The following is a 20,244-nucleotide window of genomic DNA, read 5'->3' on the forward strand; positions in this document are numbered from 1 at the left end:
TCACTGTCTGGACTGTGGAACCCAAACAGAAAGATAATCCCTCCATGGCTGCTAGGCCTGATACTGCCCCCAGGGAGCTCCATGCAGGGCGCTGTAGCAGTTTAGACTTTCCGCCTGTTGCCTGAGCAGAACAGCAGAGTAATGCTCATTTAAGAATCTCTTCCCCAGAGACGGAGAGAAAACTTCTACCATGGGCCTGATTGTTCAAATTCTAACTGGCATGGAAGTGGCAGCTTGATCCACTGTGCAATAACAATGTTCTAACACTTTTCATTATTGAGTCAACCACCTTATTCATCAATTTGTTCGAGTTTTGTAATTCTTCGTTTTGCTTTTCATAGTTTGAATGGAAATTCATTCCTTTTTTGCTAAATTAACCAATTAGCTGGCACATAATTGCTCACAAAAGTCTCAATGCTTGAATTTCTGTGCTATCAGCTGTAATGTTTGCTCTCTTTCTCTCTCCATTAGTCTAACTACTCTGTTTTTATGCTCTGATCTTTACTTCTTCCTTGTTTCTGATTAGTTTGAAGTAAATTTAGTATATTTCCTGGTTCCTTAACATGTTAAGTTAGTCTGCTTACAGATATTTACAATAATAAAACTCCCTCTGAGCACTCTTTCTCGGTACTCTGTACGTTTCAATATGCTGTTTCTATTTCAGTTTGTCCAGAGATTTTTTTGTTTGTTTAGAGTTTAGTCTTCCTTCTGATTCCTTCTTTTTACCTTGGTATGTTGTTTTTCATGTATTTTTGAACTTTCCAAATTGCTTCTGTTATTAACTTCTAGTTTTACACCACTGTAGTCAGAAGAAAGATACTTGAGAAGATTCAAATTTTCTTAAATTTATTGTCTTTTTAAATTTAATCTTCTCAACTTTGTTATGACAAAACATAGTATCTATTCTAGACAACGTTATGCATGTGTTTGAGGAGAATTTACATTTTTTGCTGTTAGGCAGAATTTTCTGTTATTCAAGACTAGTGTTTCCTTATGGATTTTTTGTTTCAGTGAACCACACATTACTGAAACTGAGATGCTGAAGTTCACTTGTATTATTACATTATTATTTATCCCTTCAATTCTTTTAATATGTGTATTATATGATAATCAAAATTTGTATGTTTATATATACAGTTGTATCTCTACTATTTCCAGCTTTTAAAGATGCAGCAAGGATCTCCATAAACACCACCAGTAGTCAAATAGCTGCACAGAACAGAATCATGTTCCAACGTATGTGCAAATTCAAGCGCACGCTCCCACCCACAATACACACATGGAAGGAAAAGGCTGCAAACAAAGGTATTTAAGCAACTGGAAGTGAGGGTGATCCTATCACATGACTCAAAGATGAAACCTGGGCATGCCCCCAGTGGGACAGTCAGAGACTGCCTCAAATCTCTGCTCAGCACCTACCTCAGATGAGAGGGGTATTGAACCAGTAGTGGTTCTGGTGTTCATGCAGCACGCTTCACACCAATCACCTGAACCAATGTACCTGCCTACTCTCTAGTTCAGTGATGGGGAGAGTGACTCACTGTTCAGTAAGTGTGAACAAACGCATCTGTTACTGTCAGACATTGCTCCACTGCACTGCTGAATATTCCCAGACTACTTGGCGTTGTATACAGTTTTGTTGCAGGTATTACATAAAGAATCTTCTCCTACGCTAAGGAAATACATTAAAAATATGTCCATTGACACATAAAAGGTGAATCACGACTTCAAAGAGAGTGATAGAGGATATTCTGATCAATGCGAAACACAGAAACTGACATTACAAAATGGGAACTTCCTGGCCCAGCACAGTAGCCTAGCAGCTGGAGTCCTCGCTTTGCATGCACCAGATCATATGGGTGCTGGTTCTAATCCAGGTGGCCCCTCTTCCCATCCAGCTCCCTGCTTGTGGCCTGGGAAGGCAGTCGAGGACGGCCCAAATCCTTAGGATACTGCACCCACGTGAGAGACCCAGAAGAAGCTCCTGGCTCCTGGCTTTGGACTGGGGCAGCTCCTGCCATTGTGGCCACCTGGGAAGTGAGTCAGCAGATGGAAGATATTTTTCTCTGTCCCTCTCCTCTCTGTATATCTGACTTTTCAATAAAAATACATAAAGTGATTTAAAAAATCTAAAAATGAAACTTCTATAACCATAACCACATTTTGCTACAATTTGTTGGGACAATGAAAGCTTTTAATGTGCAGACTACTCAAGTAGAGCAGCAATACGGAGAATGTGAGTTTTTAAGAAGAAAAATGTCTTCAAGGAGAGGGTCAGTAGTGCAGAAGAAAAAGTGGTATTCTGTCAGCAGCTGCAGCCTCCCCTTCATGACCTCCAACCACCTGCTGACTGTACAGATAGCACTACACATGGAAGCTTTCTGGCAAGCACTAAATGTGCATAAAGTTGAAGCATCCTGCAGAATACTGTAGGGTGGATGGGATGCAGCAGAGAACTGCACTGCTGGGGGTTCAGTGTTTAAGACATGGGAGCAGTTACAGCAGGGTGGAGTGCTTCTGTCTGTTGTCTATGATGCGTCCCAGGAAGAGCTCCTCCTCTGTGGGTCCTGTAAGCAGCTCACAGAACACAGGAGTGAGGCAAGTCTACACCCCGCAGACAGGTGCAGACAGCTGCCAACAAAAAGGCCAGGGGCAAATATTGTACCACCACTTACAGTTAAATATTCTGCACTGAAATGACACTTGCTGCTTGGCTAAAGAAAAAAAAACTTTGGCTTTTGGTTTAAAATTAGTGATCATTTTCCACTGAATTCTTTACAGCCACTGTCTGCATTTCTAATTCATTTCTGACTTATTAACCTTATTTCGGAGGCATCAAGCCTTCCTATGGTAGTGAAAAATTTAAAGATGTTGTTTCAAAAACTTTTAAAAAAAGATGAAAAAGGGAGAAGGGAGAAGAACAGAAGTGAAAAATGGAATAATACCATTATGTTCTTAGAATTGTATCTACAAATCACACTGAATCTGTGAAAAGCTAATTAAAATAAAATTAAATATTAAAATTTTCAAAAAGGAAAAATAGAAGTTAATTATTAATAGAACATAAAATTAAAAGTCCAAATGGTTTTGAAAAAATAAGAAAATACAGTCTTGGAATGATTTTAGCATGAAAAAAATGAGTGTCAAAGCATAAACAAATGTTAATATACTCAAAAGTTCTTAGTTTCCAAATACACTATGATATTTTTAGTCTTCTTAAGTTTAACATACCCAGCACTGACCAAATTTTTGGTTTGTATATCAACTCCCTGAACCTCAGAGGTTTAGAAACGCAGAATGAAATTAAAAATATAAATATATATATATATATATATATATATATATATAAGATATATATATATATATATATTCTTAGTTGCCATGCAGCTTTATTTCATAATGCAAACACATAATGGGGCTTTTACATTTAAAATACTTGATTCTATGTTCACTGCTAGGAGTTATTTAAGGACACATCTACTTATGAAACAAAACTGTCAAATCTTTTTTACATTTTAATATCATGAAAAACAAATGAACAAAATGTGATAAGACCATAAAGTCTGTTTTTAACACAAAGTTGGCTACATCCACTTTCCATTCTCATCCCGAACCCCCAATTTTGTAAGAAGGCACTGTTGTAGAGAAAGCTGTGTGTGTGTATGTAGAAAACAGGAATCTATTTGGTTTGTATTTTGTATGAATGTTACCTTATCTCAGAAAGAACATATGATAGCTGTCCTTTTGAACTGGCTTACTTCACTGAGGATCCTGGTCTCCAGTTGGAACTATTTTCCTGCAAATGGTAGGAATGTACTCTCACTGAGACGGAGGCATAATGAGGTGGGTGTCCCAGGAGGCCTCTCTCCCTGGCTCACACAGACTGTCTGCTCCTTGTGCCCATGTGCTCTTTCCTGTGAAGGTGTCTCTGTCCTAACATCTCTTTTTTAAAGCACATTTGTATTTTCTGTAGACACACAATGATCATACATACTCTGGGGGTGCAGTGCACACAGTGTGTAATGATGAGATCAGGGCAACTGGCTTGTCATTCAGACAGCTTGCATTCTTTGTGCTGGGAACATTCAGAGTTCTCTCTACTATTTATTTTAAATGCTTATTTAATTGTTGTCAAAACCATAGTGACCCTCTATATTACAGAACATGAGAAGTTACTTCTGCTATACAACTGTACCCTTGTAGCTTATCATCCTTTCTCTATCCTCCCCTCTTTCAATCCTTTCCTGGTTCAAGGAGCCAGTATTCCTTTCTCTATTTTTCTGAGATCTCCATGTTTACTAGTATATGTAAGTGGGAATATAAAACTTGTCTTTCTGTGTCTGACTTAACACAACATTTCACGTAACATTTCACAGCATTTCACTTAACACAACATCCTTCAGCTCCATTGATGTTATGCAAAAGACATTCTTTTTAATGCCTGATATATTTCATTGTATCAGAACACTTCAAAAAGTGCACGGAAAAACAGAATTGCAAGATGCATTTATTTCAGTACGAAAAGTCTGAAAGCCTGAGTCTTCAGAATGTTCATGGAAATACATATTATTAAGAACTATGAACGAATTTCTAAGATTGTGCCAAATAAAGTTACTGCTGAATTCTTTGTCCCAGTACCTGTTAAGGTCCCAGTACCTTTTTCTGTCTACTGATGATGGACACCTTGATTGTTTCTGTATCCTGGCTGGAATTGTGCTGTTGTAACTGCAAGTGTCTCTCTGGGCACACTAGTTTCCTTTGCTTTCAATGTGTACCAAGTGTTGTTGCTGCTTCATCGCCGTGAGGTCCACCTCTGACTTTTGGAAAAGCCTCCATCCTGTTTTCATGAAGGCTTGCACTACTTTGCGTTCCTACCAACAGAGTATCATCAGGCCTCTTCCTCCACATCCTCACCAGCGTTAGTTCTTTTGTTTTTTAACAGTAAAGGCGTATTTGAGAGGAGGAATTACCCTTCCACAGGGAATATTTTCAGTGGTCAGCTGCTAATGCTGCTGTTTGTTACCTTAGCATTGCAAGATGAGCGAAGGCAGGGATATAACACGTCTAGTTCCTTTGCCCATGTTTTAAAGGCATTACAGAGCTCAGAGCAGACACATTCCGCAGTTGTCCTGCTTAAACTCAGAATCTCCACTGAGTATCCACATGCTGACCTCCATAAATCCAAGACCGGGTCGGAGTCATGTTTCAGGACAGGATGAGAATCTGTTTAGCTGTACTGTGCAATAACTGAGTCACTTGGTGACTTACTAGTCGGTGTGTATTGTATCTGTTGTAAATCTGCACTAAGTTTTGTCTCGTTTATGTGATACGATCCACTGCTGTCTGGACAAGCCAGCAGGGGGACTGCTCATCGCACTGTGTGTCACCCTCCACCACAGACTGCCAGACAATGAGCCTGCCAGCAGTGAGGAGTACATGATCTGCTAAACGCTTCTGAGAAGCTCTAGCACTCAAAGACTTGTTTTAGGAGAAAATAAACGACACCTACAGAAGGTAGAAGTGGGACATTCACTTCAACAAGGAGCATTTAAAACAGAAAATATCATTAAGACTGTAAGTACATTTTGAAATGTATTATTTTTCTTGATAAGTCTATCATGTAAATCTGTAATTAGGGACTTCTAAAATAGCTAACTTATTTGAACACAATATGCTGTAATTGTCTATTAAGTCAATGAGTGCTGAGGGACTCTTAAAACTGCTGATTACTTACTTGCTGTATCCTGGAAGAACAAGTAGTACCAAGATTCCTTATGAAACTCTCTCTAAAATAGCACACAACTAAAAATGTGCTGTGACTTAGCTAAGTTAACCTTACTTGTTCTTGGGAACGGTTTTCTTCCATCATTATATTTACTGTTCCAGATCGCAACCAAGATGCACTGGCTCGTATTTTATAATCGAGGTGAATTCCAATCTTTGGGTGAGTAAAATTTCTCCAGTTCCACAAAGCTCAAAATTCTCATGAAACACAGCTTTATTAATCATTCACTTCTTAATGTAAATTAATTATTTTATCTCATTTAACAGAATAAACAATGTACCAGACCATATGGTATACTTACAAATCATTCTGTTGTATTTATACAGTTGTGAAATGAACCAAAAAGAATAAAAATGAGCTATGTCTTTTATCAAGCTACTTTTTTTGCTTATGTTTAATAGTGCTCTCAAGGTCTTTATTATAAATTATAAAGGCTGTATATATTATTATAGTTTGTGTTATTAATCTATTAATATATATTTTCACTTTATAATAATGCTTCATTTAATTGAGTTTATAATGAAACATCAAAATCACTTTCAAATACAAATGAAACTAAGGAAAAATGACAAAATTATTTAGACAAGGATGCCAGTTAGAAAATCTCATTTTGTGACTTGTCAGTTTCTTTTTATGAACATTTCCTTCATCCATCATAGCAGCTGTTTGGACGCACATCCATCCTAAGAGGCCTGACCCTACCACCCCCGAGCAGCTCCTCAAGAACTCACTCGTAGCATAAAGGTTGCAGACAAGAACTGGAGGGGGACTCTGGAGATGCATGTTGATTTGCCATGAGTAACTAACCACTCTGAGAAAGGTGAATATAGATAAAATTTCTGGGAAGTCAGACTGAAGAAACACTCACAGACATGGCTATTGCTAGGTTGGACAGAGCGGAAATGACTCCATAGCCCTGTGCAAGTCAAGCTGACACTCCCATCGAGAAATGTTTGGAATGCCAAATCATCCTTTGTCTCTGTACAGAGGGTCAGCACCTGCCTTGATGGGCACCCAGCAGTACAGTCACACCACGCACAAAGGAGCCTCTGACCTCTCCTCTTACTAGCTGTAAGAAAGTTCAGTGTTGTATAACCTGGGCAGCCATTTCCCTCATGTAGTCACCTCAGCATGTGGAAGTGGTCCCAGGCCATCTCCCACTAGGGAGCAGTCCATCAGCAGTCCATCTTCCCTTATAAAACCCTTTGTCTAAATTAAAAGTTCTTCTATCCCTGTTTCAATTGCATCTAAACCTAACAGCTCTCATTCTTCTACTGATGAAGCCTTCCTACATAATCATGGGACCAATTACAATTAAAATTGTAATATGCACTATGGAGAAAATCAAGTGGTGTAATGGGAAGGATGGTGAAGTTGTACTTTAGACAATATGGCCATGGAAGGCCTCTCCAAGATGAGAGATTGGAAGTGAACTCTATGTAGAGTGAAAAGGAGACATCTGTTATAAGAGTAGACAGATTGTGCTCGACACAGAGGGCAGCATAAAAGTCTTAAACAAACTGAAAAAAAAAAGATACAGCAAGTAAGAGGTGAAAGGAAAATACAAGTGTGGACACTAGATCCCTTTTCACACATTTACGCCCATTCTCATTTCCCCTCCTTCAGGTTAGCACTTAGAATAAGCATCTACCAATACTAAAAGGAAAGGAGGCCCAAAATGAGCCACTGTTTGCTTCCTGTGGTACACCAAGAGGCAGTGGTACATCTCCAGGCAAGAAAAAAAATCCTTTACACTACTTGCAGACAGCAGAGGGTGCTGATGCAGTATAGACCAAGTTCATGAGTCCAGTCTATAGAGGACACAGAGTGGACCCACACAATGCTATATACCTCAGTCAGGAGCCACAGTGGTTCTGTCAGGGTTGCTAGGTGAGTCCAAGGTAGATATGAAGACACAAAAGCTACACAAAGAGAAGCCTGGGCACTGTAGTACATAGCTAGAGACACCATCCTGGATGCCATCTTGAAGCGTAAATCCCGGCCATCCCCACAGGCCCAGCATGGATTCTCTTCCAGGAAAGGCAAGGCTCAGGCTTTCCCCCAAGAAAGAGTTCCTCCCTCAGCTGTGAGTTGCTGCTGACTGTGAGTGGCAGGGGCTGTGGAAACTCTGAGCACTGCAGAATTCACTATGATGCCATCTGGGTTGGATTTCTGCCACCCTCTTCCTCTCTTACCCAAATCAGTACTTCTGGTGCTGTACAACAGAACACAGCATCTCTTTCTGGAAGCTCAGAAGTGACACTGCTGCTGGCCTGCTCCCAGGATGGACCCTCAACTGGGACAGAGGGAAGTGGGGAGAGAGACACACATCATAGCAGTGCAGGCCACAGGCTTAGGATAAGTCAAGAAATACATGGTGATTAGGGTCAGAGAGCCATCTTTTTCTAACCAACTGTGCCCATTGTTTGGTTTTACCTTGCCTATGAATGAGCTCTGGCAAGTTCTCACCATTCTTTTCTGTTGCACACCTAGGCATCTTAGGCTACTCCTAAGGAGACACACTTGCTCAGCATTGTCTCTCCTTTCCAGGGAAAGTCATTCCAATCAACTCTCCCGTGGCAGCTTATTTTAACACACAAGTTGAAAAAGCATCGTTCTCAACTTTGAGAGGCAAGGTGTGCATGTCAGATCCAGAAGCCAACTAACCTGAGATGAAGGTTCCCTGCCCAGGATGGGTCACACGGCTTTCCCTACAGGACTCAGCAGCCACAAGGCTACTATGCACACCACCAGCTCTTGTCACTGCATGTCAATTCTTTGTCACTTCAGAACAAATGTTTAATATGTGTCCTGGTGAGAAAAGTCTATTAGTTACCAAGTGGTGCATCTAAATCTGTAGTTAATTAAAATATGCTCATTTTGTCTCAACCTGTATCTACCATATTAGAGGTACTGGGAATAGAGAGGCTTTTATCTTAGCTCTTTTTTTATTCCTAGCTTAACACATTAACAAGCATTTCTATGTAGTCAAGTATTTTATTCCAGTTCTGAATTCTAAAAAGACATTTAAGACAAGAGTCATAGACACAAGGAAGGTAGAATACAAATAGAAGAATTCTATTTTTAAAATGTAGAAAGTCGGGAAAACAAGTTGGACATTCCCTAAGGACCCAACATGCATACGGAGGATGAGGACATGGCTGAGATATCAGGGTCCACAGGAAGAGGTAGCTTCCTCTCTGGAGAGCATGGGAGATGGACACCTGTGATTAGGACCCTCCAGGGAGCACAGGCGGGTACACATTCACAACTTGCAAGATGTCTCAGGAACACACTGCTCAAGAGGGGCTCTTGGTCTAACAGGGTCATTCACTCACTGATTTGCTTTCGCTTGAATTCTGAGTCTGCATTCATTGTTATCCAAAAGTACCAGGGACAGGGTGATGGAGAACTAACACCAGGGAAGGAGTGAGAACATAGCAACAAGGTTTCAACTAACGTGTTGGCTTTAGAGAGCTGTTATGAAGAAAAATAAAAGTGGAAAGGGGCTATGTGTCAGGAACGTGGTCAGAGAACACATCTCTGGGAGGCGGTGTCTCAACCAGGCTGTAAGAGCATGGGGAGCACCTGTGGCACAAGCATATGCCTGGCAGAGGGGACAGTAAAGACCTGACAAGAAGGCCACTGTGGACAATGCTGAGTAAGACAAGAGCAGAGAGTGACCTGCTGGAAGAGCAGACAGGCTAGCAGGTGCCATGCATCATGGGGACAGTGAGCATGAGCCGGGAGATCCCTGAGGGCTGGTGAGTGCTGGGAAGAAGAGTGAACCACCACAATAGAGGAGGACAAAATCCTGGGGGAAAGACCATCCAGCTCCAGGTGACTAGACAGAGTTCGCCACAAGAGTTGGCAAGTTAGTGGAAAGGGCTGCATCTTATCTGCCCAGACTCTGGCAGGATCAATTTGGGAGTACAGACGCTATACAGCTGTGTAGACTAGAAAGAGAGGGAAGAGGAGATCAGAACAAAGTCTGTTTATCTCATAGAAACAAAGAAAAGGTAGAACACAGGTTAAGGGGTGAAAGTGAACTATGTGCACTTGATGGACAATACGAAACCACTGAGAAACTCAGAATAATTTTATTTCACTGGGGATATGCTCATAGCATATTTAGATTTCTTTAAAAAAAAAAACTTTAAAGAATTAGTTATCAGTTTAATTTGGTTTACGGAGTCTTCACAGCTTATGTGTAAATAATTCTAAGCATAATGAACCATCCTAAATGTTTGTGAATATTCACTTAGCAATGAGAAACGCCTCATTTCTGCACTATTTATAAGAAATGTCTAGGAACAAAAAGCATTTTATTTGTGTTATCTTGTGAAATAAAGTCAACTGCTAATTTTCTGGATCAGTAAGAAAAAATAATAGCCTGGAAAATAAATGTGCCCATGCCCTTTGCCCCAGCCCTGCTCTGCAATGAAAGCCACCGGGCTCCAAACAGGACAGCAGTCACTCTTGTGTTGAACCTCATGAGCTTGCAAAGAAATCCTGCAGATGCAAAGGGAAGCACCCACCAGCACAGAGTTAGAGCAGAATGGGAGCTTAAATACTATGATTTCCGAGTCTCATTTCTCAAACTGCAATTTCCTAAAGCAAGAAACAGACACCCACTGTTCAATGGAGTCAGCAATCTGTCAGTAAATATTCAACAATGACTTCTATAGAAAGAAGCTTTAAACCAAATGTAACTGGGATTACACTTCCTAGATGACAGAACTAAAAAGACCGCCCAAAGCCAATCCAGTAGGATGACCAAGGTGGCATAGTTTCTAGGTTTTGATGTTCTGATAGCTTTTTAAGAACATTTGGTGGTGGTGGTGGTGGGGCAGGGGGAGGAATGTTGGTACAATGGCTCAACTGATTAATCCTCCACCTCCGAGTCTTGGTATCCCATATGGGTGCCAGTTCTTGTCCTGGCTGCTCTGCTTCCCATCCAGTTCTCTACTTATGGCCTGGGAAAGCAATGCAGGATGGTCCAAAGCCTTGGGACCTTGCATCCAAATAGAAGACCAGCAAAAAGCTCCTGGCTTCAAGTTAGCTCAGCTCTGGCTGTCGCAGCCATTTAAAGAGTGAACCAGCAGATGGAAGATCTCCTTCTTCCTCATCTTCTTTATGTAAACCTGCTTTCCATTCAAAATAAAAAATCTTAAAAAAAAAAAAAGAAATTCAGGAAACCCACAGTATGATGGTAAGATCTTGAGAGTTCAGCAGTGACAAATGTTTCATGTTCAGTTTTGATTTCACTGAGGAGGAGGCTACCATGAACGGTTTTCCAGTAAAACTAACAAATCATGTTCTCACATAAGGCTCAGGCTGGTAGGGGAAGGCAGCCTACAGGAGGAAGGCAGATGGGAGGGGAGATTAGCTGATGCAATCAGGCTGAGGGACTACAATACCCAGAAGCCCCTGCCTGGACTGGAAGTGATGTGTGGGCCCAACCAGGCCAGAGGGAACCTATCAGCACTCATGTTACCATGTAAGGAAAAGTTCTATAATCTTCTCATATTCACATTCATCTCCTAGATTTAGCTTTTACTCGTCAATAAGCAGCTGTGTGATTTTATTCTATTTCATACATTTGTAAACTGTAGCATATTCAGACATAACGTGAAAGTTCACTGGAATGAAATATAACTTCAACATCTATAATGTATTATAGGTAAATGTGTGCGTCATGCATTCCTTCCCTTAGTTTTAAGAAAACTGCTATAATACTAGTTACAAATACATGAGAAGTGAAATTATACAACATAAATCACATGTGAGTAACAAAAAAAATTGCCTATCTCATAGATTATTTGATTTTTCTTACTGTCATTGAACATCACTAGCAGGGAACTTACTGAGATAGTTTTTGTAAAAATTCACTGATGTAAATTAATAAAAAACAGATAAATTTCAAGTCAGTTCTAGTACTAAAAAATGATGGACTAGACTGGATAATCCATAACATTCTTGGTCTCTAAACTTTAAACATTGTTTAAACTTTAAACAGTGTTTGATCAATAAGTCAGCTTAGTATAAGAAAATACCAAAGATACCTGTTAAGCTATACAAATACATAAATGACAATGACAACAAAACAGAATGCAAAAGATATGAAAGTGAAAATATCTAAAAATTAATGTTGTATAAATAACTTTAACTGTTCATTTATGACAAATGTTTACTTCATGGATTAATTGCAAAGCTATACTTGTTCTGATATGTGATCACAGTATATGTAACAACACAGTAAGAAAAGCTTAGCTTCAATTATATGAATTACATGATCTATGCTTTAACTGAAAATAGTACTCATAAATGGTTGCACAGGTATTATTCTTAGAATACATGTTAAACAGAGTCAAGATGCTAAGCCATTTTGTTGCAGAGGAAGTGTGCCTTGCCAGTTCCTTACCCCAAAAGTGTTTGACACCAACTGAGGGGTACAACTGCCATAGAAGGAAGCTATGACACTGTCTTCAACACCTTGGGAGTATATCTGTTTGGTGCACATGAAAGAATTTCAGAGAAAAACGTTGGAATTTGAGGCATGGATATAAAGTATAAATTGTGAGGAATCTTGTGTACATGCTAAGAACTCTACAGCCTAGAGACGCTCGGTGCCATGACAAGTTCTAAAATTGGTGACAGTGATTTTGGGGTTGTACTCAGACTATTTAAAAAGAAATGGGAAAAGACAGTCATGATTACAGGATTACTATGGCAGTGATCAGTGTCAAACCCTCTAACCTCATTTTGCCTGAATATCTAGAAAAAAGAGATTTGTTTCTACTCTCCATTAGTAAAAAGTATTCAGTGGAACATACAATTAAAAGACAGGAGTGATTTTGGAGTAGGATGATATGGATGCACATATATGTCCAAACACACATGTATTTGCTTTAATGTTAGGGGCATGGTCAACACAAAGCAAACCATAACCACAGATGTTGAAAGTCTAGGTAATTAAAAACCAGTAAGAAATAAATATTGATACAAGTCTACATAATCATGAGTATAGGCTAATCAAGCAATCTATGGTAAGCCATATTAATGATGATTAGTCTCAACAAACAAATTTAAAACAAAAAGCGAACACAAGATAATGGAAAGCAATAAGCAACAGAAGCCAGCCAATTAGAAGCTGTCCCACCGACACAAACTCTAGAGTTTCTATTTAGCTGAATGTGGGCATACAAAGTTAGAATCTTGTAGCATTGTGAGACACGCTGAAGTCATGCCGCTTAAGAAAATTCTGAATTATAGAATTTGGAAAACTCCAAATACATTAATTTTAGCTCAATTTCAAATTTGGAACGATTAACAACTCACACAGTTTAATGTAAAAATGAAAATCTCCAGGATATCACATCAGATTGCAGCTGAAAGCAACTGAGCATATTATTGTGGGCCAGGTGCCTTTTTGAGTGCTACATAAACAGTGACCTTACTTCATCATTATACATTTGTAAGACAGATACAGATACTATCTCTATTTTGTAGATGAGAACACTGAACATAAAGGTACAAAACCAAGAAAACAGTAAATTTGAGGTTCAAATCCACACATACGGACTGATGCCAGCTTTCAGATTTTTAGCCACTAGGCTGTGGCTCCTCTCTAATTTGCACTGGTAGATCTATCCTAGGGACACAGAGAAGACCAGTAGCACCCACTGGCATACTGAAGACCATATTCGTTTGTAACTCTGATGAGAAAGCTCAAAACAACGGAGTGCCATTGAGAAGGAGAATGGGATCCCAAGATAAACCCTGGTCAAAGGAAGACATAGCAGGAGGAGGTGACAGACGGGATGTGTGGATTGCAGAACGGACAAGGAGGGAGTAGGGCCTTGAACGACTCCACAGGGAGAACAAACTTAGAAAGCAGGTAGGGACTACCCCGGACTTTGGGACATTATGAAAGAATGTGTAAATAAATGAGGTGGGCAAATTGACAAGGGAGTGGGAGAAGAGTGAGAGCCAGCCCTACTGTAATTACCATCATTACTAGGTATGAAAGCTAACTGGATGGGTGCTGCATATTTGCGAGTGAGCCAGAACAGGTGGTTAACTTCAAGGGAAGGGTAAAAGCCTCTGTCATGCCTAGAGTGTGGAATCAGGGAGAATTAAAGTGGGCTCAGAGGAAGGTAGAGAGTAAAAATGCTGGTACCTTTTGCTATCTGGAATCTGCGCACCTCCCCCCCACACACACACAGTGCCAAATACAGTCTTCCATGCTTTGTATTATCTATATTTTAGATACTGAACATGCCAAGAAACACCTCAAAGTTCTATATGGACCTGCATTCAACTGATTTAGTTTGAGGAAGGGGCACAATGTAAAAATAATTTGTCTGATAGTGAGTCGGTTTCTTCTCACTTTCACAGCATGTTAAGCAATTCTTGCCAGTTGTAGTTAGTCTTTTTTTAGGCATAAGCTTGACCCAGCATTATCAGGCTGGCTCAATGTACAACATCCTCATTGACCGAATAACATTCTGGTTTCAACCCTGTAAGTCAGAGGAAGAGAAAAAGAAGCACAGAGCGAACAAAACAAACATAAGAATGAATACTTGCACTTATGTCTGCAACTAGCTATTAGTCATGTCAGCCTAATCAGATCAGAGCGCTCCTTCAGACAAAAGAATAAGGTATTTTGGTTCAAGGCACATTAGAATTCAGAGTGCTTATTAAGTAGCCAGAAAGGCAGCTACAACGAAGATACCAGTCAAATAGGGTTTTTAACGACTAAAATTTAAAGTATTTTAAATGTTTTTTGTCTTAAAATATTTTTGTATTTTAGTGTATAAAGCAAAATCTAACCGAAAAAAAAAAAGATAAAGCTGATTTTAGCTAAAGCAATGACGAAAATTAGATGGATTTAGAATGCTGGCTCAGTTTTCCAAACTAAAATGTAGAAAATGAAGATTCCTTTAGAAAACACCATCAAAATAATTTACAGTGATTATTACATTTATTTATATAAAGCATGCCCTTTGATGCTTAATTGTGAATAACTGGCTTTCGGTGTGGCTGTAGTGATGATTAATTAGTTCACCTACTGATATTTAGCTTTGAAATAACATGAGTGAGCAACCTCAGGCTGAAATTCAGACTGAGCCTCTAAAAATCAAAACCAGAGTAAAATACTCACGGCACGGCACTTCCAGTGGGTGCCCAGTCACGTCACACCACCCGACAGGATGGATGTCAGGGCTGTCAGCATCTATCCAGTAGTCGTATTTATGGTCCCAGCCATCAAAATGAACCTGTGAAAGTGAGTTTTAGATTATTAGTATTTAATAAATCCAAGTATTTAGCTTCCATAGTCTCTGCATCAAACACTTGAAAACAGATCTCTGAAGCTCAGGTAAAAATGTTATTTTATTTTTAAATAATTACTTGTACTTGAAAGGCAGATTTTATAGAAAGCAGAGAGAGAGAAAGACATCTTCCATCCATTGGTTCATTCCCCAAATGACTGCAACAGCCACAGCTGATAAGATTCAAAGCCAGGAGCCAAGAGTTTCTTTTATGTCTCTCCAAAGGGTGCAGTGGCCAAAGGCATTGAGTCATCCTCTGCTGATTTCTCAGGAAATTAGCAAGGAGCTGCTTTGGAAGTGGAGTGGCCCAGAAACAAACTGTTGTCCACATGGAGTGCCAGCACTTATAGTTGGGGAATTAATCTATTGAGCCACTGCATCAGCACCAGGTTAAAATTTTATTAATCACGTCTAACAGCTCAGAAAGTATTCAAAACCTACACATTCAACTAATGTAGCCATCAAACTTTTTCCTTGAAAACAAGGTTTTCTAGGAAATGTTAGAGATTGGTAATTATAATTTTTCCAGCTATTTATTAGAATTTCAAGGGTTAAAACAATCTGTTTTTTTAACTAAGGTAAATACTATAATGATGTTGAGAGGACACACACTTCCTGAGTTATGGTCCTGGGAGCCACTGCAAAAACCATGGCAGCCTTGTCATCAAAAAGAGAGTCACAAACATGGCATCAATATAATCCTTGTATTGGGAGAAAATGCATAAAGGAGTAAGTTGCTAAATCTCCACAAATCAGGAAAGACGAAATGCACCAAATACCGAGGGCAAAATATGCTACTAGAGAGGTGGACACATTAAGCTCAGCCTCAGCTAAGCCTATCTGAAGCCAGAAGCCAGGAGCCTCCTCTGGATTCCCCACATGGGTGCAGGGTTCCAGAGCCCTGGGCCATTCTCCATTACCTTCCCAGGCCACAAGCAGAGATCTGGATGAGTAGTGGAGCAGGTGGGGCATGAACTGGCACCTACATGGGATCCCGGAGTGTGCAGGCAGAGGATCAACCAACTGAGCCACTGCATCGGGCCCTCAACAATACATTTTATAAACTTCCACTTCTGCCTATAACAGAATACCCTTTCACAGTAACAAGCACAAAACTGTATAAAATTCATGCAGCAGCTATTTATAGATTTTGGACAAAGGGCAGCTCAGAAATGCAATCGCTAAGCAATGGATATCTTGGATGAATCCTTTAATGTCAGTCTAAACACAATTTCAAGATTGTAGCATGCAAAGGGAAACATAAATAATGCAGTTAGGCTGTGCTGAGAAGTTGTGCCTAGACTGCAACTCAGAATGGATGAAGCAGATGTAATTAAAGGACAGAGCAGCAGACAAGACAGAGCAAATCAGTGGCCCCCAGTCTATGGAGAACTATGCACAAGACCTTGGGGCCAAGGACTGGACTGTACATGTGCAAGGAACGTCTTCAGGAAGCCAAGCACAGAACAACTTGATATGGAGCTCAGACAGAAATAAAGGTGTCAGAGGTCATACATCACTAGAAGAGAAGAGAGACCTCGATAACACCTTGATAATTTGATTGAAGCACCAAAAAGTCCAAAGTGTAGGGGAATGAACCATACCCTGAAACTACCCCAGATAAGCCCTATAAACGACTGCCCATATGTCTAGCTCTATCCTTCTTGAGACAACATAGTTTAACTATATACTCTACCATTGATAATGTCCTGCAAGCAATCAAACTGCATCATACAAATAAATATGCAGTGATTATGAGCCACATTTAAACTGAACAAAGCAGTCAATAGAAACAATCTTAGGTAATACAGTTATCTGTTCGTGTTGTAATCAACAGATAAGGAGTATGTATTAGCCGTTAAAATATGCTCAAGGACTAAAAGGAAAAATCATCTTCTTGAGTCCCAGTTTGGATATGCAGACAATAAAAGAGAAGCAAATGGAAATTTTACAACTCAAAAACACAATGTCAGAAATAAAAAGTGTCTGGCTGGGCTTAACAGCAGATTGCAAGAAAATGGATGAGTGAACATGGAAACAGATGGGAATTATTAACCTGAAGAACAAGTAATACAAGATGTGTTACTAACATTTGGGACAGGTATGGTGACCCAGGAATTAACCACTGTTTGGGGTAACAAGTCTTGGCTCCTTGTACTCCTTGCTGGTGCACGTGAGAAGACGACTGTTCAAGCACTTGAGTCCCTGCCACCCATGGGAGACATGGCTGGAGCCTGCACTCCTGGGTTCAGCCTGCCCTGGCCCTTCCTGTTTTAACCAGAAGAACGCAACAATTTCAGTAGACCCAGGAAAAAGATTAGACAAAACCCATTCCATGACAATAAACAATAATATTAAACTAAGAGCTAGGAGGAAATTTCTTTGATTTGAAAAGGACATTTATATAAAGCTCACATTTATATGATACTAAATGATTTTATTAAATGGTATCCCTAAAATCAGGGGTGAGGCAAAAATAATCCATACTTACAACTTCTATGCAAGATTTTGATGCAATGCAATAAGGCAAGAGAAAAAATAAAAGGTCTAAAATTACAAAATATCTTAGATATAAAACTTTATTATAGTCTCAGGTATAAAAAATCATAAGATATCTAAAAAATTTAATCACTAGAATTTAGCAATATTATAACATTCAAAGTCAACATTAAACTATTTCCTTCTTATATTCTGACATCAAACAAGCAGAATTTTTTTAAAATTCTATTTAAAATTGTAGTTAAGAAAGCATGAGGAACCTGCCAAAATATCTAGAAAAATGCACAACACCTACACAATGAAAACTACAAAACATTCCTAACAGAACTTGAGCATGCCACACATAAATGGAGAATTAGCATGCCCGCATGCTGGAAGACTCAGCATTATTATTAAGATGTCATTTCTTCCCAGATTGTTCTATAAATTCATTATAGTCCCAACTAAGATGTTTCTGTATTACTGGTATGCTGTTTATAACATTACACAGAAATGCTAATTATCAGAGAAGAAATCAGTAAGCTTAAAAAAATTAGTAAAGCTGCAATAATTATACTATTTGAATTCTGGAATTATTCAAAAGGGCTACTTAATGAGGACTGCTATACTAGCTAAGGATAGACAAATATATTAGTACAACATAATAGTATACATAAATTGACACACACACATATGTGTTTATATTGGCCTATTTACTTATATTTACTCATGTACACAGTTAAACGGTTTCCAACAGTCACGACAAACATTCAGTAGAGAAAGGAAAGTCTCTTCAAAAAATAGTGCTAGGACAGCTGGACATGCGCATGTGGACTTCTGTATCATACGAGTACTTTGAAAAGAACCATTGACTTAAAGATAAAACTAAAGTTATAAGACCAAAGAAGAAAACTCAAAATATAATCTATGTGATAGTGGGATAGTCAAGTATGTTATCACACAGAAAGCATTACCAAAAAAAGAATACACTATAAGATTCCACTTAAACTACAATCAAAAACTTGTTTTTCAAATTCATTACAAAAAGATAAAGACATGGCATCAACAGTATATTTATCTGACAAAAGACTTCCCAAATGATCCAATCAAAAAGGGTGGAAAACTTGTAAGACACTTGAGGAAAAAATGCACCACCGCTGAAATGCATGAAGTTAAGTGACTGATGGCCAGCGCCATGGCACAGTAAGTTAAGTGACTGATGGCCTGCGCCATGGCACCGTAAGGTAAGCCTCCATCTGTTGTGCCAGCATCCCATACTGGTGGCAAGTGGAGTGTTGGCTGCTCCCTGCTAATATGCCTTGGAAATCAACATAAGATGACTCAAGTTCTTGAGTCACTTCTATCCACTTGGAAGACCCTGAAGAAGCTGCTGGCTCCTGGCTTTTGACCTGCCTAGCTCCAGCTGTCACAGCCATTTGGGGAGTTAACCAGCAGATGGAAGGTTCTCTCTCTTCTCTTTCTGTGTGTGTGTGTATATGTGTGCATCTTCCTGTCTCTGTAATTCTGCCTTTCAAATAAAAAAATAAATCTTACAAAAAAAAAGATTGACAAGATCAGTTATTGATGAAGCCACTGGGTTCCCAGAAAATATATCAATGTCATTATGAATGTAAAATTGTATAACCAAAGAAAAAAATGTCTTGCCACTTTCATTTACATAATTAAACTTGCATCCATCCTGTGTCTCGTAGCAAAGACAATAAAATAAAATGGAAAAAAAAAACAATCTGAAAAAAAGTATTCTCTGCAATTTTATCATTAATTTAAAAAACTTGAAAACAACCCAAATCCATCTACATCAGTTGGGTATCTATTCACAACCTAGTATGGCATATCCATCAAATGAATACTAGATAGAAATACAAAGCAGCAAGCATTCAACACAAACTTGGAGTCAAGCAACAGCACGCTGAGTAAAGTGGCAGACCCCCCCACCACACACACACACACTGTGACTCCAGAGACAACAGAAATCCGGTCCCGTTGGCGGGGAAGTGGCAGAGAGCAGTACAGTTGCACAAGAGCATCCAGGAAACCAGTATGATTATCATTGGGGTGACAGTTATAAAATGATTATACCTTTTGAAAACCCTTTACGTCTGCATATTTTATCAGTCATAAGTTATACCTAGAAAAACAGTCTTTAATATTTCTGAATTGAGGTGTTGTCTCCAATGTGGCTTTTATGCACTTTTTCTGTATTTACGTGGAGTGATGTTGCAGGCTCTCACTACCCTGAGAAACAGAGTCACATATGAGAACTGGAAGGCAAAGCGGCTTCTCCTTCACGGAACGAAGTCTACTGTTTTGGCTCTATGAGCACAGGGAAGTTTGTCCAAGTCTGTATTCTGGAACAAGAAGAGACAGGACCATTTCCAATTTTCTGATTTCAATGCACTTCTTTTAGATTTGCAATGCGCTTCTTTACATTTCAGAAGCAAGAAATCTGTCTCTTAGCCCAAACAAAACAGGCCAAACAACATAAAGCGAGTCCTGTTTCAAGAAGACAGAGTACTCAATTAGAGCTATCATGTTGGGAAGCCCACTGTGGAGCTGGGTTTACAAGTCAAAGTCAAAGGATAACATCTCTTCTTCTTTTTTTTTTTTCCGATACTGCGTGCAAAG

The 20,244-nt window shown here is 39.3% G+C and overlaps 1 protein-coding gene across 1 annotated transcript in view; it reads right to left on the reverse strand.

The window, feature by feature from the left end:
• The window catches only part of L3MBTL4 (L3MBTL histone methyl-lysine binding protein 4), a 391,255-nt gene that overhangs the window by 172,895 nt on the left and 198,116 nt on the right, over positions 1 to 20,244 (reverse strand). Inside the window, exon 13 of the mRNA XM_058677030.1 lies at positions 14,952 to 15,066. Coding sequence (XP_058533013.1) covers positions 14,952 to 15,066 — 115 coding nt within the window. The remainder of the gene's footprint in view (positions 1 to 14,951; positions 15,067 to 20,244) is intronic.

This window comes from Ochotona princeps, chromosome 18 (assembly GCF_030435755.1).
Source record: "Ochotona princeps isolate mOchPri1 chromosome 18, mOchPri1.hap1, whole genome shotgun sequence".
Taxonomy (NCBI): domain Eukaryota; kingdom Metazoa; phylum Chordata; class Mammalia; order Lagomorpha; family Ochotonidae; genus Ochotona; species Ochotona princeps.